Consider the following 27297-nt stretch of genomic DNA (forward strand, 5'->3'; position numbering starts at 1 on the left):
CTTAATATTTCAGTGGGACATAAAGCTGGCAGAATATGGGCAGTAGTGCTGTCATGGAGTTCAGATCGTGGGCCCCTAATATTTAAAGTAATTGTACACAAACATCACCACACTTTCCATGTGTCCATATTCACACAGTCTTTAAAAGAGAGAATGCTTTTTCAAAACCTGTTTCTCATTTCTCTATATTAGTAAGTCAAGAATACAATTTATTTGTATACAAACATATTAAATATTGTCTTATAAAGCAATCAATATGAACAGATCAAAGAACAGGCATCCCTTTACCTGGCAAAAAAAATTAATGCAAGATAAAGACATACCCTTTTAAACAAACATAGCCTCTAGGAAATAAAAGGCAGATGGTTAAGATACTTTCCCCAACTTATAAAGGTCAGTAAACAGAAGACGTGCAGGGGGGATATTGTATATAACTACTTGGCCACAGCTAAAGTTCTTAGGCATCGTGCAACATTTTAGTCTCTTGTAGAATAAAAAGGAACAAAGCAGGAAATGCACACTACATGAAGACTCACAGGCACAGCCATGCAATCTGCACAGTGTTTCTCAAACTTTACACATTTTAAAGTTCTATGACCCACTCCCTCCTCAGTCATTTTTTCATAGATGGTTGCATGCATATTCTTGTCCCCAAACATGTGCATGCTGCTTGTTGCTATGCAGAATGATCTGCGGATTGGATACTAATCCAGTGATGCAGGGGTCCCCAATATGGTACCTGTGGGTAGCATGGCACCTGCCAACACCTTTCCTGGTGCCCACTAAGTGATTTCAGAAAGTGAATGGGGCCAAGTGGGGCTCTTGCCCGGCATAGCTCCTGGCTGCCACCACAGTGTTGGTTTTATCCTCTCTCAGGTCTCTTTCCCAGTGTATTTTTTAAAATTACCTATCTTCTCCTTGCAACTGGGTTCCTTCTGTGTGTGTGGCTCCTCTTCCTGCAGTAGCAATTTTGTAGTTGGCTCTGCTTCCTGCAGCAGTCATTTTGTGGTTGCACCCACCACCCTGTATCAGAATTCCAAAGGTGCCCACAGTGTCAAAAAGGTTGGGGACCCCTGCAGTAATGGTATTAGAATGGGGAATGAGACACTGCTAACCCTCTTTGAAAAAATACACACGTGAAACCATCTTAAGAATAAAACTGCAGCTTTTTACCGAGTCCTTGTCTTCCCAAACCATACTGGAATAAAGACACCCATTACTGAGGCTCTCTCTGTTAGGGGGCATTCGCCCCATCCAAGACTTGCCTGAAAGAGCAGGAAAGTGCCAACCACCCTTGCCCAAAACTTCATGCACACAACCATCATTCAAGTGGCCCCCACCAAAAGGAGCATACCCCAGTTTGAGAACAACTGAATTAGCAAGAACAAAGCCAGAAGAGCATGAAAAGAAATGATGGCATTTTGCTTTCCCAATATGGCATGCGTCTACTCTGTGTATTTATATGTTATATCTTAAGATACATTACAGCAAAAAGGCAACACATATTCAATTGAATTATGCAAATTAAACAATTGAGACAATTTATAAAATGAACACATGATGATAAGAACTGAATACCATGTTAAAGCAAGGTTATCTATGCTAGTTATGCAAAGCTTCACAACAGCGCAGCAGGTAACCCCAACCAGCCATATTTCTAAAAATCTCGGCTTTGCTAACAGATGATCCATTACTAAGAAAGGCTGGAACAGAGAAATACTTTTATGTTAGGAGGTTAGGCATCAGAAAAGACATGCAAAACTATTTCCCCAACATATTATGGTGACTTTTATCCCCATAATTTGCAATATGACGTGGAGGAAATTAAAAGATAATTCTTTGGGAGTCTGTATTGCTATACTCTGGTGTGTTAGGTTGTCAGGTTGCACAAACTGTTCAGATACTATACAGCACAATGTGTAAGTCAGAGTTATATGAACAGATGTTTTCTAGCTCTGTTTATACCGTAAGAAACCCCGTTTCACGTGTTATTTTAATCTACATGCCAAAAAAAAACACAGAGGAGTGAAAAGCAAAAGTAGAAACAACACAAATTAAAAGAACACAAAGAAAGAAACAAATCAAAATAAAGTGGGTGGAAGAAGCACCTTACCCGTTTTGGGTGTCAAACTCAAATCTGTGTCAGAAGAAGAGGACTGTCGACTGTAGGACTTGGAAGGTGAAAAGGAATAGATTTGATTTTTCAGAGGGGTGGAGGGTCCGGATGAATGAGGATTGGGATTGGGATCTTCATTGAAAGGAATCCTGCCAGAAGAAGGTGGAAACATATTCAGTGATCCTGTGCCAAAGGACCGGGCTGACAGCAGCATGATCCCAACAACAGGATGTGGGGGAGGGGCTGGGGAGAGGGGCAACAATTGTCCTGAAGGGCGAATGAAGCTGGATATAAGGCCAAAGTAAAAAAATAAAATAAACCAACTCTGATGTTCATCAACTCAACACTGGACAGAGAGATGGAAATTATTTGTTAGCAAAACAAAGCAACAACAACCAAAAAAACAGCTAAGGCATGAAGCATCAGAATCAAGAAAAACTAGCAAAGAAAGCAAAAAAAACCCTGTAAAACATCCATTGCTGGAAGGCAAGGGAGTAAACCTGTCAGAATATAAAATTCTTTTGAACCAGATCATCAAAAAGGAAAACAGCAATGATTGCAATTATGTATCTGTGTGTTTATACACACACACACACACACACACACACATATATATCCGAGAAAAAAAAATGTTTCCTTATCCTTTAGCATCTGCACTGTGCCACAGCTAAAAACAAAGAGAGAATAAAAAGAAGAAAACTATATTGGTGCCGTTATATTAACAAACCTTTGAATTATGTTCAACGCTGCCTTACCTGTTATCCATTTTCATGCTTCTTCCATGGAAACAATCGAGGGGTGACTTTCCCCTCGCCCACCCTCAATAAAGACACACACAAACAAGACAACGTTGCATCTTAGGTTTTTCATTCTGTTACTGAAAAAGAAAACTAGCACGCAAAAAAGAGAGACTCCAAAGATACACATCATCTCCCGAGTCTCTCTGTTATCAAATGAAGCCATAGATAGTAATTCCTAGGAGGGAGACTCCCAGTGAGAAAAGCTTAGTGGTACCTGCCTACACTGCCTGCCTGCCTGCTCTCTGTGGCCTCTGCGCCTGTGACCTGCCTCTCCCCAGCTTCTGAGTCTGAGCAGTCTCGTACCAGTGTAGATGAGTGTGGGAACTGACACAGAGAAGTTCTGAGTTAGCCGTGAGCCAGTAGCAGTGTGAATTGGGCTGTTGTGAGTCGAGCGACATCCATGGCTTGGTGGATGAACCAGCGGAGACCTGAGAGAATTTTCAGTCAAGGCGGAAGGAAAGAAAAAAAAATACATACAAGAGATTGCAAAGTCACATTTTAAAATTATTTCAGGGTTGTTTTAGTTATTGGAGAAAATGACTTTTTAAAGAAGCAGGATCTAAAGCAGGGGTGTCAAACATAAAGCTCGATTCTTATTGCCCTCTTTGGGTCCCCAGCATAGGCCATGGCACTTCCAACACACACCACACCGTTCAATCATTTCCAAGGTCACAAAATGGCAGGCTGGCATGTCTACTGACAAGCAGATCCACAGTTGAAATTGCCAGGTAAACCAGCTTGGGTTTAAGGGGGAAAGTCAGCACTCCCCCACAGAGTTAGTGAGGTAGGCAAGTCTTGAAAGTAGCCTTTGAGAACAGATCCTATTTCATAATCTTCTATCAGGAACTGAAACACTTGCAATGGATGATCGTCACAAAGTGATTTTTGAGGAATTAATTATCAGATTGAGATGAAATTGACTTTTTTTTTTAAATGAAGAGTTCTGGACAAATCTTTGACAGTTTGCTAAGTGAGGAAGCTGTCCCTTCAATTCACGAGAGTTTTACACCCCTGCTCTAACAAATAAAGATAAGAACAGCAGCTAAGTGTTAAAATGTAATAGTATTGTTGGCAATGGGTTAATTAACTAGAGGGAAAAAGAAGGTGTCTGCTAGTATTGTGAGCGCTCAGGATAACTGAATTTGGTGGTCTGATTTTGTTTTAAACACACATAAAAATTCTAGCATGCAAGATGCAAGCAAGAAGGTATGTTTCCACTTTCTTTTCAAGGTGGAATGACAGCAAATGTAAGAACAGCATCCAAAGTTGCAGGTTTATCAGGCATGTAACAGCCCTCTAGTTATGCCACAAAAACTGAGGAGAGGAGGCAGTTAGTGGTGCGCATAAACAGAAGCTGACTAGTAAGTGAAGCCAATGATTGTGGATGGCATTGTTAGATTGTATGAAACCACTGATACAGTTATATCCAGATGTGCTCGAGCTGCTACTAGATGGAAATCAAAATAAATAAAAATAACCAGTGTTACCCATAGACATAAAAATCATCTCTTATTAATTTATTTATAGTTAAGATAAGATGTAGCAGGTCAGCCCCACTGGCCCACGAGTACTGCCCCATCTTGCCTTCTGAGGCATCTGGGAATTAACCAGTGGCAACCCAAGTCTCTGCCTGGCATGTATCACCCACCTGCTTCCTCCTAAAACTCAAAAAGGCTTTCACTCCCTCTTTCTGGTTCCCATTGCTACCACTTGGCCTTTGTGGAGACAAATAATGCAAACTTAGAAAGGAGATTATTTTACCACTGTAACCTGAGAATCATGCAACATCTAGCCTCGGTTAGGCATTCCATATTTAGCTATCAAGCAAGTAGGGCCTGCAAGTAGGGACAACTCTTCCCCATGCTTCCTGCAAGAACTCATAAAAATCATGCCGTCTTTACTGTGGTGTGAAAGGAGGGCATGATAAAGCTTAGCTGCGCGTGTAAGCAGGAGGGATCGTACCCATAGCTGGTCGGCATATGTTAAGCTGCATAATGTGTGTAAGGACTCTCAGATCCAGCAATGTTGGTGGCCACAACATGCAAAAAACAGGGACAGCATACTGTTCATGTCAGGGAGAAGATTCCTTCCAAACATATAGATGAGAATTAAGAACACAACGATTTTTGTTGGCAGAGAAGTTCCTAAATTAGATGTTTTTGAAAAATCCACCTGGTATTACTAGGTAATCCCCTATTATTCAAAAAAGGGCATATGCAAGGCCCTCTATATATCAGGAGTTACATGAGACAGGCTGCATCAATATGTAAAGAGTAACTTGATGCATTTTCACTGGCAATTCAGCTTTCCCAAACAAGGTGCTTTCAGACTGGCACGCTACTATTTTTATTTTCCTTGCTCAAGCTAAAAATTGAATTTGAACTTAGTGAACTACTCCTGAACTGAACGCTGGCTGATTGCCTTCTATTTCAAGTCAAGGGGCAACATAACGTAGCTTGTTCTTCACAAGAAGCAAGTATGAAATTTCAGCTGAAAGAAGAGTATTGGCAGAACACACAATATTAGCTTATACTACAGTAGAACTTTATCAAAACTAAACACATTTACATAAAGTTTTAAAAGCATGGCATATGCAGATTAAAAACACTATCACCATGAGAAGAGATAACATTCTATTTGTGCAAGGCCACCCGCAAAAAAGGCATCTTGAACTGCAAGTTAGAAGAGGCAGATCCCATCATCAGTACATTGTGCAATGCTGTAAGGGTTACAGATGGTATTACAACAGAGCATTTGTCATACCAAGGTTTATTTCTGTAGCATCTAGTTAAACAGTTCATTACGAGTCCCCCTAATTTTGCAGTCCAAATCAAATCTCCAAAAGAATACCACTAAGGAAGGGGGGAAATAAATCAAAACATGAACTGAAATGGGGGAGGGAATGAATGAATATTTATGTAAAATTGAATGAGTCTGAAGAGAAAATGTGAAAAATCTTTCCAGCGAATGCGGTGTCATACTTACTCCTTCATGTCTTTGGATGGGGAATTACATGCGGGTAAGAATGCTGGTGTGTTACTTAATTTATCCAAGGTACAGGCTGTTCCTATGGCTCGTACTACTAGTCCAGATTCTCCCTCCAGATCAAAACACTGCAAGTAGCCAACCACTGCATTCCCTCTCATTTCAAGTACCTTCAAGCCAATCTTCCTTTGCAATTCGCCTGCAAAGGAATCACAAATCAATTAGTCAAAAGATCGGCTTAAATGATTTCGCAAGGCTTGTAAGATGACAAACCTGCAGGCAAGGGGAAAAATATTAAAATATCATGGGTGAAATAATTTATTCTTCTTTTCATTCCATTTTCTAGAAACATGAGCTTTAAGGTTCATTTTGCTCATGACAATTTAATGGGTACACATTAAGTCTTTTATAGGAATCTCAAAAAATGCAATATAGGCTACAGTCAAATGCATGTTTGCAATGTAGCACATGGGTTACTTCTGCACAGGCTGCTTGCCAAAATTGGATAGTATTTAGAAGCAGTTCCCCCACCCCCAATATCATGATACTTCTCTATACTTCCTGGGTCTTTACCATCTTTCCCAAACCAGCTTTGCTGCAACATTTTGGGTGGCACTCATGAAGAGGGAAAAACCAGAACTTCCTACTCCGGCCTTTTTCCCTGCTCCAGTCCACCATTGTGGCCATCCCTTCCCCTCCCCCACACATACACACACTCTAGCCACCTGAGAGATTTTTGAAAAATCAGTAACTGACATATCATTAAAATGTTGCAATGATCTATTAACTGTCTTCTGATTTCTTCGCTTTCATTAAAATAAGCAAATCTCTAGCCCCTTCCATTGCAGATATATGCCTTTCCCCTAATACCTCCACAATGAAAGGGGCTAGAGACTTTTAAAAAGTCAAAGCCGGGAATTCAGAGGCCTTGGCAGACAGATTGTTATGCTATAACAATATGTCAATTGTTAGTTTTTTAAAAACTAAAGAACCCTAGTGGGAAGGAGGAGGGGTGGCTGCCACGGGAACTAGGACAGGGAAAATGCAAAGAAATCTGCCTTGAGGAAGCCTCATTGCTGCTGTACTCTATCAGCATATGCAGGTGCAGTAGCAATGAGGAACCACACAAACCTGTCCCATGGTTGCAAACAGACACTTGGAACACTATGTGATCTTTGAAGCATCTCATTGTCTCTGCACTGCTACTTTTGCATTACACAAAGATTCTCTAAAATAAGAGGTCAAACTTTTAATGCTATTAAATATAAACTTCCTTTTTATGTTTAAGCTATTACCAGAAATCACACTTTGTACAGCACTAAAACAGCTAAGCAACTAGAAGAGGGGGGGGACGCTCTCTGTAGGTAACAGAGATATAAAAATGATACCGTCACTGCCAGGTTTCTTAAAGGTATGTGTTCAAAATGAAACAATAATAAGAAATCTCTAGGGAACTATTCCAACAATAGACCAGCGCAGCGGGACTATAAAGATAAAGGCACTGAACACCAGGCAGAAACTGCTCTGCTGAAATCATAGCATCTAGAGGCTTGTAAAGGCATCTGCTGATGATTTTTATGGAAGACTGGATTTTGTTAGTCTTGCAGATTTGCACTGGAGGACGGATTACATAAACACATTTAAAAACAGAAGCACATGGCTCCTACAGCATTACATCAAAAAGCTATATCCAGGGACAGCCTTAGCCACAGGATAACCATGCTGGGGGTAGAGGACCGCAGCTGCTGAGCTATCCTGGCCCCATTCCACTGCTGATTTCTTGAAGTAGGTAAGGATGGTGAAAGGTTCACGTTGCCAACAAAGCCGGCCATTTGCTGCCTGTCAGGCAGTGTGGGTAAGCAGCCCCCTCCCATAGATGATTCGATCAGCTGTAGGGTAGAGAGAGGGCTCCCACCACCACCCAGCTCACGCCTGCCACCCACTGCCCAATTGTCAAATAGTGCCAGCAGCAGCCATGAGTTGGGGGGTAGTGGATGGGAGCCAGGCCCTGCCCCTCCCACCCAGGGATTCTGGGCTCCACCCACAAATTTTGCCCAGGGTCCTAGAATCACTAGGATCATCCCAGCTATATCAGATTGAACAGGACATTTTTAAAATACACACTGGAATAAAAGTTAATGTAAAAAACTGGCAGGCATCATTATAATATACCTGCTTTTGCTATGGAAGCCCACATCTACAAAATGCATTACCAACAGAAATTTGCCAAGTTCATGTCCATGGTCTGATTAGCGATGCTGCAGAATGCAGAAGAATTTTTCTCACCAGTTGACCAAGCAAATACATTGGCTTAGTCGTTGTCATGTTTTGTTTTCAATTCTATTATTTATGCTAATGCTCTGCTCTGATATTACTTAAAATTAAGAACAGATTACAAATTTCAAAATAAAAATAAATGAATTATTTTTAGATTCCATGACTGGCAAAACAACAGCGATTCCCATAACTGCAACTTCTGGGGAGGAAATAGTCGTCACAATAATGGAAGGACCATCTCTGTATTCCACAGCCAAGATCACATGGGCCCACAAAGTGTATTAAGAAAACAGAACAAAAATAAAACACTCTTCAAACATATTGGCAGGAAAGAAAAGAAGAACAATGGAGAGGAAGCTCATTTTTCTCTTGAGCACTTCTTATATCTTTAGACAAACGATAGGATGAGAAAATTATCACCCCCATATGTATCAATGAATTTTTAAAATTCCATCAGAAGCGCACTCTCATAAAGCACAGAAATAAAATTTCACTGTACTTTGCTAAATGCTAAACCTAACTTCAATAACAGCACAATTATTCACAATATATGATCATAGGCTGAATTAGCTCCCAAGAGGAGAGTCTGATTCTTCACATATTCTAGTATCTAAATGTATTATTCTGTAAAAGGACTTTCACACAGTTCAACAATCCAAAATGACCTTTGAAATTCCAACATACTAAAGGATACGTGGCTGTTTTTTTTTTTTTTTTTTTGGTGTGACCTGCAGTTTCAGAACAGCCTAGAAATCACCACAGCAAGCAGTAGTTATTACATTTGCTTGCAAATTATTGTTAGATTTGAGTTACATGTTAACAACTAAAAATGCTTATCTGTTTCTATTAATATGGATTCTCCACTGGCAAATTCTCGGCTCTGAATAAGACTTCTTCCCATTATTCGACTATTTCATTATTAATGCAACCAAGTACCCCATACTATACTGGTTTTTTACTATATTTCCCATTCATTCACATGATGTAACTAATAATATAACCATGAGGGAGAAAGATAGACACATTTTACTAGGGCTCAAGACTCCAGGGAGGCTTTGTAGTAAGTTCAATCACCTTAAAGAAACCATATATATTACAAATCGGGAAAACTAATTTAAGTAGAAATAACATATTTCAAATGCAAAGTCTATTAGTGTGCACATGTTCTATCTTGCACACACTCTCACACACATACACTCAATCCTAAAGGAACTTCTTTACAGCAGTAACTGATTTATGACTACCTGACATTAATGAAATAAGCCTCTGTCTGGCCTCATTTGATGCCCTTGGTGTGCGAATTCGGTCTATCCATTGATATTCTGGATCTTCATTCACCACAAGCTCTTCTACAAAACCTTGAATTACTACAGCTCTGTAGCACTTTGGAATAGATGTAGCTGTTAAAACACAAGAGTATGAAAGAGAAGTCCAGAGACAATACATTTTAGAGACAATACTTGTAAAGTTACAATCAAATATTTTACCCAAACAGACATTTCAGATGGCTTGCCTCTTAAAAACCCAAGTGGGTCAGTAGCCAGGATCCAAAGGGCTAACTTAGACGTACCTTGGAGGATTTTTGATTTACTTCCTTTAAAACAAAAGACCTCCTATTTGAGATTACAAATTGTTTTTGAAAGTTGCCTTAGCGCCTATAACAGTGCCTATAACATCCAAAACTCCTTTTGGATTGTAAACAGTGATGATGATACATGTCAAAAAGTAGCACCAAGTTGAAAAGTACAATAATCCCCACTGCACAATAAGCTGAGTATGATACAAGGCCAAGTATAAGCTTTCAAGAGTGAAAACGCCCTTAGTCAGACGGTATTTGATGAAGGGAGTTTTCACTCTTGAAACTTGTTCCCTGGAAATCTTGTTGGTATTTCAGGTGCTACTGCACCTTAAATCTTGCTCTTCTATTTCAGATCAACACAGCTACTCACCTGAAACTTCCCAAAAAGCTGGTTAAAGAACAGCAGATCAGTTCAGAGGCAACATTAAACCACAGTTTGTGAATACATGAACAAGCCTGATCACTCAGATTCCCTCCCACGTTTCTGTTTCCTGGGAAATCAGTTTGCTTTTACATTCAAATTAGGCAAACAATGGCCACATTCAGGCACCACAAACAAATCACATAAGCCGTGAAGTCCTTTGGCTCATAAACTTCCCACCACCACCACCCTTCCCCTTCACACCAAGACTGAGGACTTACTGGCACTGAACTAGCCATAATGGGTTGTGTTATTTTATCAGGCAGCTTAGAACCTTTGTGCATAGGCAAGAAACAAGTTACAATGTTTTAACCTTCCCAAATTAGGAGTCACAACAAAGCCTGGGTAGTTTAAACAAGGAAATCTCAGTATAGTACACAAGAAAGGAGAGAGGTGGTGGGAGTATACTAGTTCAAACAGCTGATATGGAAAAGAAACTTGAACGTGCATAGAAGCCCAACCACTTCCAAGACTCATGACAAACCATGGTTTTCTAATATTATCTGAATACCGTCACAGGCTTGCGCAAACCATGATTTCCAATAATAGTTTGCAGGCAAAGCATGATCTCTGCATCTAGAACAGACATAACAGTAAACTATGGTTTACCATAAACAAGGATATGAGGGAGAGAATCCATGCATAAGAGAAGGAAAATGGAGGAGGAGCTTACAAAACCAATGTGCAAGCACTAACGGACAAATCAGTTCACCATTACACACAAACCAACCCCCTAATCTAAATAAGCCTCTTAGAGAATCCAGCAGTATATCAAATTTGAAACTAAGTCACATGAGACATTTTTCTTTGTGTTTTGTAGGTATTTAATACATTACTTTTTCATTTTCATGTAATAAATTATTTAAAAAGATTCCCCAAACTATTTTGAGACTCACTGCAAAAAAATTTCACTCCACACGATGATTGTCTAAAACGGTTTAAATCATTAAAGAGGTCCACTTTGACTACCACATTGATCTCTCCGCGTATGCCTGTGAATGGAAAAGGAAAAATGGATGAGCGTGACAATTTACGTAAAAAAAAAAAAAGGGAACATAAAACTTCCTATGTAATGGTTTGTTCTTTTAGAACTTGTCAATCAGAACACTTTGTTGGGCTTGTCATGACAGCTAAACACAAAGAAATAATTATATTAAAAGAATTATTTTAGTCAAAAGGTACTTGTAGAGCTGGATCAAATATTCTAATCAGCTCCCCGCTTTATTTACAAATCATCCTGACTAACCTGTTATCTACTTTCATAACCCTGATTTATACTGTCACCAGGCCAAGTACTAAAGATCAATTAAATGGATTTCAGTTGTTTTAGACAAATTCTTTCCATGCAACAACAATCCTATGACATTACTCAGGTTCATCTTGAACTTTTATGGATACAACTGGGTCTGAAAAGTATCTAGTACAGGACACCTCTTTTCAGAATTAAACTCCTGCGGAAGTTAACAGGCCTAGAACGGTGTAATTCCACTTAGGATGGCACTGTAGGTGCCATATTTTCATGTCCTCAAAGTGAGGATAGGATAAAAAACAACAAAAAGCACAAGAAAAATAATGAAAGGCTATGAAAATATTACTGACAAAAGAAAAAAAGTGTGCACTTCCAAGGGCCATCATCAGCCTGACCACTTTTGGGGACAGAATGCTGAACTGAATGACCTGTTCCAGCAAGGCAATTATTTCAACCCAAATGAGATCAAAGAATGGCACATCAATCACCACAGGACTTAGCGAGCAATTATGGGGAAATGAATATTAAGGTCTAAAGAAGAAATAGATTTGAAACATGTTACTAACCGTAAGAGTGATTAAGCAACGAGAAGCTCTCCATTTGAAAATCTTGCACAGTTAATAGCTGCTGACAATCTATCTAACCCTTTTTAAACACTAAGTTGCTGACTGTGAACATGCTGCACACACTATAGTTTTACTGAATCAGTGCTCCGAAAAGTGATGAATTAATACATCTTGAAAATTACTGTCTGGGGGGGGGAGAGGGGCACACCGCCTAATCTGGAACAGGGGAGGAGCTGGATAGCATATTAAGAACAGAACTAAATCTGTCTGCAGCTACAGGGAATGTCTCTATAATTGTTCTATAACTACAGGCATAAGGTCTAATGACATATAAACCCACTACTCCACTTACATTTTCTCACCAGTTCATGAAACATGAGTCAAGGGTTAATAGGTTCATCAGGAAACTAGCTGTGGGACAACAGCCTTCATGACCCTATGCTGTGTGCTGTATTCACTGGAAAAAGTACAGGTCATCCTGGAATTTAAGTCTGTTTTGCTACAGACAAATAGTGCATAACTCTGTGTGTGTGTGTTTTTTTAAGCAAGTGCTTTGGAAAGGAGGATAATAAAAAGAGATCCTTTTCAATACCACCACTTTAAAGATCATTTTAAGGACCACCTTGGAGAGGGATCACACAAAACTTTTTGCACAAAACTCTTTCATTGTGCGTGAAGTTTCATTTGCGTTATTCTATCAAAGTTCTTCTTAAACTCTTACTCTTCCTGGAATACTACCGGAGTGATATAACCAACGGTCAAATGAAAAATCTATACAGCTAGGAACAGAACTTTAATTTATTTTTCCTTTATAATCACTAATATTAGACTAAAAGTAGCTATGCCTCTGTATTAATATGAGTTACATATTTCAGCAGCACAGCTGCCTGAGAAAAAAAGAACATGCTTTAAAAACAATTTTAAAAAAAATCTTACCATGTATGGTATCATAAATTGGAAACCATCCAGAGATGACTGTAGCTGCTTCACTGTACAGTAAAGGATCGATATCAATGTAAACTTTTCCAATGGCATCATTAGCACTGTAGGTATCATGATCCAGGACAGTTATTTGCAGAGGCTCATCTTGAAGATCTTCATCATCCACCTAGAAAATTATGAAAGTCCTGTGGTGCTTCAATATATAACTAAGCAGAATCTTTTAAAAACCTTCATTCAGTCCTAACCTTAGGCTGTATTCAGATGTTATGGTGGCTTGTTCTAGTATCATGTGAATGTCTCATGTTCCCCTTCTCACACAGAGAATCATGGTTAGAAACTAACTCTTGTTACCCATGGCACATGAATACAAGCGCACAGATTAACCAGAGGTTATTTTTCCTCCAGATAGGTCTAGAATCCGATTTTGTGCTGGAGAAACTAATTCTAGTTAATCTTCACATCTGTATTTGTACATCTCAGGTAACTGGAACTAGTTTCTGACTGGGGCTGTGTGTGTGAGAAGGGATGATCGAGGAGGGAGGAGCAAGGGGCCCACACAAAACCAGCAATGCCAGATTTGTGCACATCCTACCTTAACGTTGCTTTGAGGCAACATATGAATACAGGCTTAGTTTGTATTGAAGCTGTGCCACACAGCACAGACTGTGCCCACACCCTTGCCACAACTAAATTCTACAACATTTCCAAGGCACTGCAGTTTTAAAAACCACATATATAGAGAACTAAAGATAAGCCATTCTATTTCATCTGTATTCTTCAGGAAGCCTCTTGATTGTGCAAACTGGGCATTCCAGACACCCCTATTAAAAACAGTAAACTATCCTATTATAAAAGGCCTTTTGTCATTTGGAAAAAGGAAGCAATACTAATAAATGTATTCTATAGCTATCACTAGAAAATATTCTGGTTGTAAAAAATCAATTTAAAAGCCATGTGGTCCAGAAATGATGACCAAGGTTAATAACAGAGACTTGAGGCAGTAAGTAGCTCTGTCTGGTATTCAAAGACCTTCAAAGATTTCCAGTTGTTTACAAGCACAATTCAAAGTGCTGGCATTGATCTCTTGATGCCTTAAACATTCTGAGACCAGCAGTCTGGATCCTGCAAATGAGTGAGACAAGGCTTACAGATCTTTCCTGCTTCCATTCCCATGCGGCAACCCCCTGAAAAGATGATGCTGGGGGTTGGGGGAACCTTGGTGGGGGGGAAATGGCGTAAAGCACAGTGGACTGCCGTAAAGAGGTGAAGCTGGATAAATTGCCCCACTTTCCTTTGCTGCTTGTAGAGAAGCACAACAGAGCAAAGGTTCTATTTACATAAAAGGGAGGAGGAACAATTTCACACAGCTTCCCCTCCTCACTGCAGCCCACCAATGCCACGCTGTGTTATATTTGTAAAACTTCTCCAACCTCAGAGTCACAGGGAGATGCTGGGGGGAGTCAGGAAAGATCCAGGAGTGCCTTCTGCTTGAGGTTCATAGGTCAGGTATTCGAAGTAAGCCTCTCCCATATAAATCTGACCCCAAGCAGATACCATCAGAATCTCTTCCTTGTTTGGATACCATTTCCATTGGAAGTAAGGCAGGTATTTACTGGAGACAGGGCCTTTTTCTATGGGCTGCACTCCACTTAAGGAACTCCCCTCCCTGAAGGGATGTTGGCCCAGTACCATTTTAGTAATCTCTATAGGTTCTGGACAAAATCTAGCTAGTGTACCCAAACCTCTGCTGATGTTCATTTGGGGAGCTGGAGTCCTTTATTAGTTTAGCTTTTTATTGTTACTGCCTTAATACTGATGCTTTTATTGTATTGTTGTTCAATGTGATTTTACATTGTTCTTTTTGTGTGTGTGTACTGTCAACTACCTTAAATATGTTATGTCTCTCCACTTTTGCTGTACTTACCTCAAATTTAAACCATTCCGAGTTCCACTGAGGGTTGAGAGATTTGGGGTACACATCTGTCTTAAATGTAGTGTTTCCAAACTTTACCTAAAATACATATTACAAATTAAAGCATAATCTCTACTCTGCATTTTATTCCTAAGTATTGAAGTTACAATATTTAATAACAGAAACACTGCACAGGTGGCCTCAAGCATGTAATTTGATGGAGTGCATGACACTTTCATTTTTATTTGAACAGGACTAGACATTTCTACACTTCTGTCAAATAAGCCAACCCTTCGATGTGATCTGTTATTCTGTTCCATCAACTTCATTAACTATTTGACACAGAGGAGTTAGCCGTGTTAGTCTGTAGTAGCAAAATCAAAGAGAGTCCAGTAGCACCTTTAAGACTAACCAACTTTATTGTAGCATAAGCTTTCGAGAGCCACAGTTCTCTTCGTCAGATGCATCTGATGAAGAGAACTGTGATTCTCGAAAGCTTATGCTACAATAAAGTTGGTTAGTCATAAAGGTGCTACTGGACTCTTATTAACTATTTGAGCCTGCTTGCTCTTCTTCCTCCTCCTCTTTCATTCCTGTTTCATTGAGTTTAAATTCTCTGCACACAATGGACGCTGCATTTAGAAATGCCAGCCTCATAATTTCAAATGCAGAACAAGTCTGCTGAGAGAACATTGCTGGTGAACATGAACCACCAGTTTGGCAGTGCTTAGATGATTTGCTGTAATGTTGGCAAGCCCAAGTTCTTTAGCACTGTTCACATACTAAAGTGCAAAGCATTCTAGATGTCTCTCTGATATCATCACAGGACAAACAACCCATGACTGTGGAAGACTCAAGTCTTTAAATCTGAGTTTGCCCAATGATAGGTAAAGTAGGGTGAGCATTTTATAACACAGAAGATGGTGCTAAATTCCTCCTCCCCCACAGTCTATTTGAAGATCATTTTCACCCAGCCAGGCCCCAATATTGGAAGTGAGCCCAACAAGGAGAAAGGCGGTTGGGCAGAGAACATTCAGCAACACTTGACCCCACTCCCTCTTTTACACATGACTGGGACACATCATTTTTTGCCTGTTTGAGTCTCCTAGTCTCATGTGTAGTTTAGCTCACAGCAATGGTAAAGCTCAGGATATGCAAAGATCTCTTCTAACCAGTGTATCTATTCATCAGTAACTGAAATTATTCTGTTATTAACATCCAAATTATGCTTCATTACAGCCTTACCACCCTAGCTAGAAAGGGTCCCATGCAGGATGTCCACAAAGATCTACTGCGTAAGAAACCTGATTGGTTCATTCACTGGGCACTTTAAAACCATTAAGGTTGAATAATGTACTAATACTGTCTTGTTTTCTGTAGTCATTACTTAAAGAGATTCTTTGTGAGTACATTATTGTGGCTAAGAGGATTTTTAAGAAGAGTAGCTTGTCCCTTTAAGAGAGAGAGGGTGGAAGAAACAGGGTGTAATAAATGTGTCTTACATCTTGATGGGAGTTACACACGATTAAAGATCACTTTCTCAGGCTGTATCAGTAATACTACATGATGGTAAGTTAAAGACATTGTACAGAGGACAGGGACAGCTGCCTAAAAGTGGGCTGACATTAAAATTCTAAGAACAACAGTGTGCTAGCTAAGCTGGAACTCTGAAAAGTTTAGTATCCACTGTAAAGCCTCCATACAGCCGCACTGCACAATAGGGGAAACCATCAGGACTGCTATCATTATTACATACTGTGCCAGAGCAATAAAACCCTCCTGTCTCAAACTCTGTCCAATCCGTAACAGAAAATCTATCTGCATCTACTGTAAAATGAAAGAGTAAGATAGTAATACTAATTATTTTATTTACAAAATGTGTATGCCACATTTTTCCATAGCTGTGGTGCTACAGCAAAGAAGGCCCTCTTATGGGTTGCCACCTAGCAAATTTCAGAAGACAAAGGCACCCAAAGAAGGGCCACAGAAGATGTCCTTAGAAGTCAGGTAGGTCTTATGGAAGAGGACGGTCCTTCAAGTATGCTAATCCCAAACCATACAGGTCTTTTAAAGTCAACACCAGCACCTTGAATTGGGCTCAGAAGCAAACTGGGAGCCAGTGTAGAGAGGCCAACATGGGAGTGATATGGTCCATACGCCCCAAGTGGTTGAGCTGTGAATCTGTTCAAATCCCACTACTGCCATGAGTTTAGTAGGTGGCCTTGGATAAACAACTCCTCTCAGCCCTAGCCACACAACTGTATTGTGGGGATAATAATACACTGACTTTGTTCAGCCCTCTGAGTGATGCACTGATCTGTCTAGAAACAGTATATAAGAGCAGCTGTTGTTGTTGTTGTCGTCAATAATAATAACACCCTGACTGCAGCATTCTGCGCCAACTGAAGTAGCCAAAGACTTTTCAAGGGCAGCCCCTGTAGAGTATTCTGCAATAATCTAACCTAACTAATCAATGGTTTGGATCCTGCCTAGATTTCTATGGGCTCAAGGAGGAAGGATGGTTCTCAACTGTCTCCTGTGGGAGATCTCCTATCCCAAGCTGTGGGTCTCGTCCCGCGAGCAGCATTTTAGGATGTGCTTTGGGCTACCAGGAGAGGAAGGAATCAGCAAAAATTACCACCTCTCCTTGTGCCCACAGAAATCTAGGCAAGATCCAAGTCCATATAATAAAAAGCAACATTATCTTCACATAATTTGGGAAGGTGGGTGGGGTGAGTGAAACCTATACTGTTAACATATGAACAAATACATAAGACAGAGAAAAGCCCCCAAAGTACAAATGCCAAACATATAACCAAGATCAAAAAGAGTCCAGTAGCACCTTTAAGACTAACCAATTTTATTGTAGCATAAGCTTTCGAGAATCAAGTTCTCTTCGTCAGATGCCTGATCAAAACTAAGATCAGGCATCTGACGAAGAGAACTTGATTCTCGAAAGCTTATGCTACAATAAAATTAGTTAGTCTTAAAGGTGCTACTGGACTCTTTTTGATTTTGCTGCTACAGACTAACATGGCTAACTCCTCTGGATATATAACCAAGATATTATTAGAAAAACAAAATCTGCATCTAACATGGATGTACTTAGAAATAGATCTTTTAAAGTCAACACCAGCACCTTGAATTGGTGCCATAAAGTCAACACCAACACCTTGAATTGGTGCCATCCATTAAGATTTATTCAAAAATAATTTATTCAGAATATTAAGGGACCTCTCGCCTGCACTGACAAACATTTGAACAACTTTCCACCTGTGCCAGATTATGATTTTTGATATTTCTAGCTATGTGAAAGCATAATTGGCAGTTGTGGTTTCAGTGTTTTATCTCTCTCTTTTGTAATTATTATTTTGTGTCTTCACTTTTTGCTTTGTTGGTTCACCCTTCTTTTTCTTTCCCCAACATATCTAAGTGATATATTGAAAGAGCCAGCCCCACCCCCACCCCAATCAGCCAAAGTGTAAAATCTAGACTGGCTCATACTTCCAAAGCAGAGACAAGCTAATACTCCTGTCCTCTGCCAGTTTTCTATATATTCCTCCAAAGAGACAGGGATGCCCAATCTATGCACCTTTGCTCTGTCTGTACTAAAAGCACTGTATCTGTGGTTCCCAAAGTGGGCCATGCTATCCCTGGGGTGTGGTGGGATTACCTAGGGGGTGCTGGAGACGGATCCCTCCAAGTGCACTGTTCACTTGCTTACAACTGACCAGGATACAGCCCAGAGCAAAATACTTTCTTCTCTTCAAGTTTCTGCCTCTGCATGGTGGTTCTGAAATCCGGTGGAAATCTCCAGAATTTTTAGCAAACACACTACCAGAGCACTAGTCAGATCAGTACACAATGTTTCGAGAAACTGTCATCTCCATGTGTTTTTGTCTCTGTCATTTTTCAAATTTCTGCTGGTAAGTCCTTAAAATAATAGTATTTAATTATTAGCATTTTTTTGTTTCAGAACAGATATGGCAGAAGCAGAAAAATCAAAGAAAACATCTAAGCAACATAACTTGAAAATAACTAAACCACAAACAAATTTAACTGGATTTTGAATAAATGTGCAATTAATTGTTACCGTTTAGAATTTTATTGTTATCATCTTCGTTTATGGGTTGTGCAAACAGCAATTTTGAATAATGCTTTTTACAGCACTGGGCATGAGTTTATGGAACCAAGGGTACAGTTGGCCTGAAAAAAGCTTGGGAAACACTGCACTAGATGAACTGAGGACTCATCCATGATTTGTTCAAAAAAGATCTTGGATGCACTCAGCACGCCCCAGAGCCTTCTGAACCAAACAACCTCTGCTCCTTTGGTTCCCAGGAGAAAGGCACAGCACACTAAGAAGAACCTGCAGCAGCAGAGTGAAGGAGCGGGAGACTGAAAATGGAAGAGTGTGGCCGGGAATGAGGGGGAAAAAACAGAGCGCTATAGATGGCAGCAGCAAGAATGTGTGAAATGCTTCAGAAGATGGCTGTGTTTATTAGAGCAATAAAAGTGAATTAGATCATAGAGAGAATGTGCACACTGTGTAGTGCTTGTGGGCGTGCATGAATGCAAGCTTCCCAATGTATGCATGCTTGCTGAATTCATGAACGTGGACAGGACTTGCACAGACTTACTTGAAGACTGCAAAGCAAGAAAGAAAAGCAAAAGGCATCATAGCATAGAAAGAAAATAAAGACGTTGTTTAGGACAGCACAAACATATCACAATCATCTTCGGGATCCTTTTAATATTAACCTCTTATCTACAGTCCCCTCAACACATAGATAAACTGATTAGAAGAAGTGTGTTTCCTTTACTGAGAGTTCAGCTTTCGGGCTTATTTCTGATTACATAACAGATGCAACCCTGAAGTCTATTAAAAGGCTGGAGATTTAAATCATAGTAATTCAAGGCAGCTCACTATAATGAAATATGGAAGCTGCTTGTCTGTGGAATTAGCCAAAACTGATGGATTCAAAATAAGCATTCTGATTAGTTACCTGAGGAAACAGGTCTGGCTGAAACACTTTGGGATTCTCTGATCAAACAGTGAGGAAACAAACTGGTTTCAGATCAAGGAGCTACCTATTTTGCCCACATAATTCCTACTCTTTCTGAGGCTTTCCTACCCAAATTGACTTTACTTTCCCCACTGATCCCAATGTCCTATTGCTAACAGCAGGAGACAGAATGTTCACAAACATTCCATGACATTCCAGTAACCTAGTTAATGTTGCTAGTGGGTTTATGCAGAACAAAAATCCTTCAACTCTTTTAACAATAAATCATACCTCCCACTCTTTAGTCTACCTGATTTATTTTCACCTGTTCTGTAATTCTACTTCTGTATTTCTGCAATCCATTCCTTGTTTGTTTCTGTGCCAATCTCCTAGAATCCAATGGCCTGAACGCTGGTTTTGATCCAAAATCAAGCTTCCCATTTCAAGATTCTGAGTTTTCAAATAATTCTTTCTGTCTGTGTCATTACTAGATGCTTCACACATAGATAGACAATGCACATCTGAAACAGCTCCACCTGTATACTGTACTGAATGGATATGCAGCAGGAAGTTTGTCCTTCCAGAAAGCATGCACATGGAGAGAAATGAAAGTATCTGAAGGTAGTTCAGGAGTGGAAGTGGGCTAATAAATTTAGATAAGACAGATGAGTGGAAGGTCTGAGCAGGAACTTATGATGTCACCCATTCCGGATGGGGTTGCACTTCCGTTGCAGGAGCAGGTCAAAAGGTTGAGGGAGCTCTTGGACCCAGACCTACCGCTGGATAAGCAGGAAGCATCTGTGGCAAGGAGCACCTTTTACCAGCTTTGACTGGTTAGCCAGCTGGGACCTTTCCTGGGCAGAAAAGATCTGGCCACTACGGCACATGCCCTGATTACATCAAAATTAAATTATTGCAATGCACTCTTTGTGGGGCTGCCTTTGAAAATTATTCAGAAACTTCCATTGGAGCAGACTGTTGCATCCAGGATGCTGACTAGACTGGGTTGTATGGACCCGATCACTCCAGTTTGGGCCCATGTACTCCTTTACAAACCTATTCGACTAATATGGTCATCTTCTGAGGCCAGGTGCCATTATCTTCTGAGATTAGGTGGGTGGCAATCCATGAGAGGGCCTTCTTGGTCATGGCACCAGAACTCTAACCCCAGAGACTTGCCTGCCCCCTTCCGTTGCTGTCTTCTGCCAGCAGCAGGTGAAGACACTTTTTTTTTTTTGTCTGGCGTTCCTTCAGTGATCCCTACTTTCTGACTATGTTTTAATTGTCATTTTTATGTTTTCTGTATATGTGTTTTAGCTTGGTTTTAATTATGTATTTTTGTTTCCTAGGACATCGCAAGAGCAGCCTGGCTACAGTATACACATGGACGTTTTCATGAATTTATTTGGACAGACTGAAATATTCCCCAAACTGGTCAACTAGTACTACTATAATAGTTAGCTGCAAAGTTGCCAAAAATGCTGATGTTTAATCTATAAAATGATTGCAGCTAATTTAAAACATCTTACCAGCAGAAATAAATATTTACATTAACAGTAAAACAGAGAAACTGAGGGATGTTTCTGATATTGACAGCTAGTGCAGTGCAGTGGTTAGTGTCAGACTGGGATTTGGGAGACTCAGGTTCAAATCCCCACTGTGCTATTGAAACTTGCTGGGTAACCTTGGGCCAATCACATTCTCCCAACCTAAGCTACCTTAGAGGGGTTGTTGTGAGGATGAAATGGAGGAGAGGAGAACAACGTAAGCTATTTTAAGTCCCCATTGGGGTGAAGCTGGGGTATAAATGAAGTAAATTAAATAAAATAAATGAATGAATGAATAAATAAAATATTTGTATGCCTACTTGCATCACTGATCAGGAAAGAGAGGGAAATTGGCAGAAGGCAAGTCTTCCTAATGTTGGAAACACAGTGTGCAAATTCGATACAGATTTTGCACACCTCCTTCAGATGTTCTGCACTTCTTCCAGTTTCAGACTCACAAATGACTATCCAAACATTGCAAAGATTCTCATTTCCTTCATAATAACACCAAGTCCTTAATGTATAAAACAGTGTCAGGTGGATAGCCATATCGGCTTGCAATTAAAGAGTAAGATCTGGGTCCAATAGCACCTTAAAGACCCACTAGATTTCCACAGTATGAGCTTTCAAGAGTCAAAGACAAAGGGAACTTTGACTCTCAAAAAGCTCATACCTTGGAAATCTAATTAGTCTTCAAAGTGCTTTTGGATATAGAACAGTAGCATCAGAAATAGCCATCCATATGCCAAAGGTGTACAACACAGATTAAATTAACATTTTAAGCACAATTGTTAGCGGGACTTATTTCTTACTAAAGATTTTAAAGATCAGTATAAGCACATAAACAATACATAACATAACTAACTCATGCAATATAAGGGAGTCAGAACACTTAGATGGTCAGCAAACTGAATTACAGATCAGGGGATCCTTGGTTTACATTTTGTCTCTAGCATGAACTCAGCAGATGGCCTTAGGAAAGCCACTTTTCTCTTAGCCTCAGCCCTCTACATGCAATATAGAAAAATAATACTGATCTACTTTAGAAAACTGTTATAAGGATTATAACAAAATGGTATTTATACAGAAAATTCAAATACTAAGTAGCTTTAGCTCGTATACAGTTGTCTCTTTTTTGACACTATGCTGAACAGTTGCATGAACTTCAACAGATGCAGCGCTTCCTACCATGGAGATGCTCTGATAAGGAATGTTCAACCTATTAAAATTTCAGCCTATTTTGCAGCTCTTATAAGAGAAGCTCTTATAAGAGGAACAATATGACAACCATATCATCTTTAATAGCATACACCAAGGCAAAGAGACATTTATTAGGAATAGCAGACTGCAAATCAATTATTAAAGAGTCCTCTAAATCAAGTCCTCTAAATCAAGAAATGACAATGCCAGGTAGCTGCAGTGGAAATCAGGGCGGATCCAGCCATCTTTTTCAGTCAGTCTCACCTAATTCACCTCCTTACTACAGTCCCTGTCCCACGTGACTTTTGACCACAAAGCTCCCATGATCCCCAACATAGCCTTTTTGGTAGTCAAAGGGGACCCCCTCCTCCCTTTTCCAGTAGTGGAAACGCTGGTTGGTCTATGACTACATGTCTGGATGTCAGAAATGTGGATTCACATCCTTGTTCAGCCATGAATGGATCACCTGGTAGATCCAAGTTGCCAGTACCATCCAACTAGTATTCAGTTCTAACCTAAAACAAGGGAAATAATAAAAATTGTTTGGGAATGTGCCAAAAGCCTTTCAGTCAGTGCTGAAGAACCACAACCAACACCCGTATATATCAAGAACTAATGAACACGTCAGAGGGCATGCCCTCCTCAGTTACATGGAACAACATATAAAAATTAGGTACTGAGGAAGCAAGTTCACCTATTAACTGTTTCTCAGGCTAGACCGTTCATTCAGCTAAATCACTTCTGTGTAAGGATTATCAAATAATTCAGAATCTGTAGGAACTTCAAAACAGATAGAAATCTACAAGCAAAGAGATCATCACACAAAAATGAGAATGTCATACTTCACTTTTTTAAAAAAAACCAAGTAAACATGTTTTACACATTTCTGTAAATCTGTAACAGGCACACACTGGAAACACACATTTGTGATTACATGCATCATGCAAGTACAATCATGTTGAGTGTCCAGAAGTTGGAAACCACACAACAGTCTACGCTAGGCCTGTCTACCTTGTGACCCACCAAGCTGTATAACAGTCCACCAGACTGACAATGAAGAGTTACTGGAAACTACTTGTCTGAGATACAACTACTAGTTTGGTTTATTCACTGAAGCTTGTCAAATGGAGCATATATGTCCAACATTAATCTCACTTCACTTGTTGCCTATTTGTTCTCAAGTCCAGTTGAAAATGTTGACTTTAGCCTTTTAAAGCTCTCTAGTCTTGAAGCAAGAAATTCAAAGACAAGCCCTCCCCCCTTTGTGCCACATACTCCTCTCCCCACCATCTGAGGTACAAGAACTGGCAGTGCAAGGTAGATCCTTCTCAGTTTGGAGCCACAATTATGGAATAACTGAGAGCCAGTTTGGTGTTGTGGTTAAGAGTGGCAAGACTCTAATCTGGAGAACCGGGTTTGATTCTCCACTCCTCTGCTTGAAGTCAGCTGGGTGACCTTGGGTCAGTCACAGCTCTTCCAGAGCTCTCAGCCCCATCCACCTCACAGGGTAATTGTTGTGAAGATAATAATAACACATTTTGTATGTTGTTATATTATGTCACGTAATGTTACATTACATTACGTTACATATGCCCCATCATCACAGCGTGGTCTCCAGAGAAGAGTAGAAGCATAAGTATTCCAGAATGTTTTTGGAACTATTATGCACTGATCTCCAAACACTCTGTTTATAAAATATAAACGATCTCACAGGGCAGAGTGGGGTGCATTTGGCTTGGCAGGCCACCATTTATGCAAACCTGAACCATATGAGCCTCACATTACTTATTCATTTAGGTTTAGAGCCTGCCTCCTGCCAAAGATTTGAGGCAGATAACAAACAAAAAGTTAAACAGATTTCAGCCAATTCAAAGGAATTTTAGCACCACCCCCTTTCTTAACCAGCAAATCTCAGAACAAACCACTAAGTCAACATCCCTACTTTGGCACCCAAGGGTGCAATCCTATGTACACTTTCATGGTAGTATACTCCACTGCCAAAAGTTGCACTTATTTCTGAGTACACAAGGGCCAGATTGCACCTGTCAGAGCCACAATGTGATTTCCTTCTGATTCAACATGGCTAGGATCAGGCTGGTATCATTTTGGTATATCATGGAGATATTACAATGCTTTGCAGTTAAAAGGCCCCCGGTTCAATCTGTCAGGATCTCAGGATCAATTCACAACTTACAAATTCTTCCTCTTTTCAAGCTGTCTGCTATGTGTCTTGTTGACCAGGCAAGCTTTGAGAGGAGTTGTGTGCTCAGAACTTAATCTTCAGGTACATGCAGGCCCAATTCAAATCAGGATAAGTCACATAAGAAAAAAGAGGGGCTTAAGCATTGCCCCCATGCCATTCTCCCAACCTATAACAACTTCAGGGAGTTTTTTTCCCTTTTAACAAAGCTTATGTGTGTACACATAAGTTCTTCCCAGTGGGCAAACACCAGCTCCCTGGGGGCATATCAGGACAGAAAAGCCTTATAATTCTTCTTCTTTTCAATTGGTAACATTTATCATTCATATCAGTGTATGGTAATAGTCTTAGGTGCATAGCCATGCTGGTCTGCCATAGAACAGCAGGATTTGAGTCCAATGGAACTTCAGAAACAAACAAGATTTTCAGAGCTCGCTTCTTCAGACAAGAGTAGGAATGGAGATCCCTGAACCTTTATATCTCAGCGAAAGGTGGATGAGGTGTTACAAGTGAAGGTATCAAGACATAAAAGTAGAATGCATCTTGATGAGATGGGAGGGATGTAGGAAGGAAGATGTCATGATGTAAAGATACAATGCAACTTGATTAGAGCAGAAATTAGCATCTGTAGTGAGATAAGATTACTCTGTCCATCCCTGGGGGAGGGGGTCAATTGTTCTGAATGTGTGAATGAACTCCATTTCAGCAATATGCACATATATGCAGATGTAACAGCTCACAACACCCTTTCTCAGGCAGGGTTGCCAGCTTCAGCTTGGGAAATTCCTGGAGATTTGGGCAGGGGGAGAGCCTAGAGAGGGAGGGTTGGGGGAGGGGCTCAATGAGTATGCCATAGAGTCCCCCTCCAAAACAGCCATTTCGCCCCCAGGGGACCGATCTCTGTAGTGGGGTTGCCAACCTCCAGGTGGGAGCTGGAGCGCTCCTAAAATTCCAAGCCACATTGATCATTTGGCTGCTTTGGAAGGTGGGCTCCAAGGCATTATTCCCCGCGGAGTTCCATTCCCTCCCCAAATCCCACCCCCCTCTCTTAAATTCCCAGAGATTTCCTAGCTCGGAGCTGGCAACTCTACGCAGCCTATCGCCTGGACTTCAGCGGCAATTCCGGGAGATCTCCAGCCCCCGCCTGGAGGTTGGCAACTCGCCCTGGCACCTGCCGCCGAGGCAGGGCGCCCCTAGCAACTGCGGCAGGTGCTTCCGTCCTAGCCCCGGCCCGAGGCAGCCCCTCCCCGCCAAACCTCCACGAAGGCGTCCGTCAGGTCGCTGGCTCGGTCCATGACGGGCAGGTGCCGCCCCGCCACAATCTTGACCTTCAGCTTCCCCGGCATCTTCCTGGCGCTCCGCCCCTGCCCTTCCCCTCAGCGGCTGAGGTAACGGCCGGAGCGCGCGCCCCATAGAAAGGAGGGAGACAAGGACGTCGCCGAAGACCGCCAAGGCGCATGCGCCGCGCGGAGTCCAGCGACCGGTAGGGATGTTTGTGCGCGCTCCCCGCTTTTCGGTTTCTAGACACAGCTCATTTTTTTTTTACGCAGTAGAGCGCATGCGCTGAAAACACCGCTCGCTTTCGTCTCCGCTAATTCACGCACGCGCACAAGAACAGAACGGAAAGATTCGCCCACGCGTGCGCTTCGGCTCTGCACGCCTTCGTCTCTGCGTCTGCGCACGCGCATGATGACGAGACGGCACCTGTTCTGCTCGGTTCTGCACATGCGCATGGCGACATAAGGCAAAAAAGGTGCTCGGCTCCGCTTCAGCATCGCTCGGATTAGGGTTTTGTTTTTAATTGTAACGTTCTCTACGATCGGCAGTCGAGTATATCGGTGCGGTGAGCAACCGACAGTAATTGTGAGGTTGTCCCGAGTAGTTGCAAAAACAGGCCGGAATGGGCCCGCTAAGACAGTGGTGGTCGAACACAGATTCATCGATTGCTTCGGTTGTCCTGGTTCCTTTGCAAGGCTGTGTGGACGAGCATCGAAACGTCGGTTGCTTTAGTTTTTTTTTTCGCCAGAGACGTGCGTTGCAACGAACTAGCGCTGTTTATACATTAAAGTGGTTCGGAGCTCTATTCTGGGGCCAAATAAGACCCCTCACTTCTCTAATGCTGGGAGATTTTATGGTATCATACAGAGACTCCTTATATTTTTGTTCTGCCTTTCCTCCTAGGAGTTCAGGCTTTTCCCCATTCACCCATTTTAGCCTTACAACAGTCCTGCAAGGTACATTAAGCTGAGTCTGAGCTACCAGAGTAGCTGTTAAGAGACTTTCACTGGGCGTGGCATAACTGCTTTGGTGGGCCCAAAGCCTTCCTTTTATTTCCTTAGAAGCGCATCGATTAACAAGTCTCGAGCAGCAAAAAGTTCTTTTTCATCATTTTTTAGATGTAGAGGGTAGAAGGACTAAGACACATTTTGCTACTGCCAATCTCTTATGATCGTTATCTTTCAGAAAATAAAACAGTTTTGGTGCACCAAAATGCTTT

At 41.0% G+C, this 27297-nt stretch overlaps 1 protein-coding gene across 9 annotated transcripts in view; it reads right to left on the minus strand.

The window, feature by feature from the left end:
- The window catches only part of C2CD5 (C2 calcium dependent domain containing 5), a 107800-nt gene extending 81490 nt beyond the window's left edge, over positions 1-26310 (minus strand). For 6 of the 9 annotated variants that reach the window (XM_054988056.1, XM_054988054.1, XM_054988053.1 and 3 more), the window contains exons 1-7: positions 26057-26310; positions 14860-14946; positions 12930-13101; positions 11075-11170; positions 9423-9578; positions 5902-6100; positions 2114-2265 (exon numbers count right to left, since the gene is read on the minus strand). In XM_054988056.1, coding sequence (XP_054844031.1) covers positions 2114-2265; positions 5902-6100; positions 9423-9578; positions 11075-11170; positions 12930-13101; positions 14860-14946; positions 26057-26146 — 952 coding nt within the window. In that variant the 5' untranslated portion in view covers positions 26147-26310. Of the gene's footprint in view, positions 1-2113; positions 2266-3219; positions 3884-5901; positions 6101-9422; positions 9579-11074; positions 11171-12929; positions 13102-14859; positions 14947-26056 lie in introns of those variants that run through there. The other 3 variants (XM_054988059.1, XM_054988058.1, XM_054988057.1) reach the window with 2 other exon arrangements.
- Between the last annotated feature and the right edge of the window lie 987 nt (positions 26311-27297).

The sequence above is a fragment of the Eublepharis macularius genome, chromosome 9 (assembly GCF_028583425.1).
Source record: "Eublepharis macularius isolate TG4126 chromosome 9, MPM_Emac_v1.0, whole genome shotgun sequence".
NCBI lineage: Eukaryota > Metazoa > Chordata > Lepidosauria > Squamata > Eublepharidae > Eublepharis > Eublepharis macularius.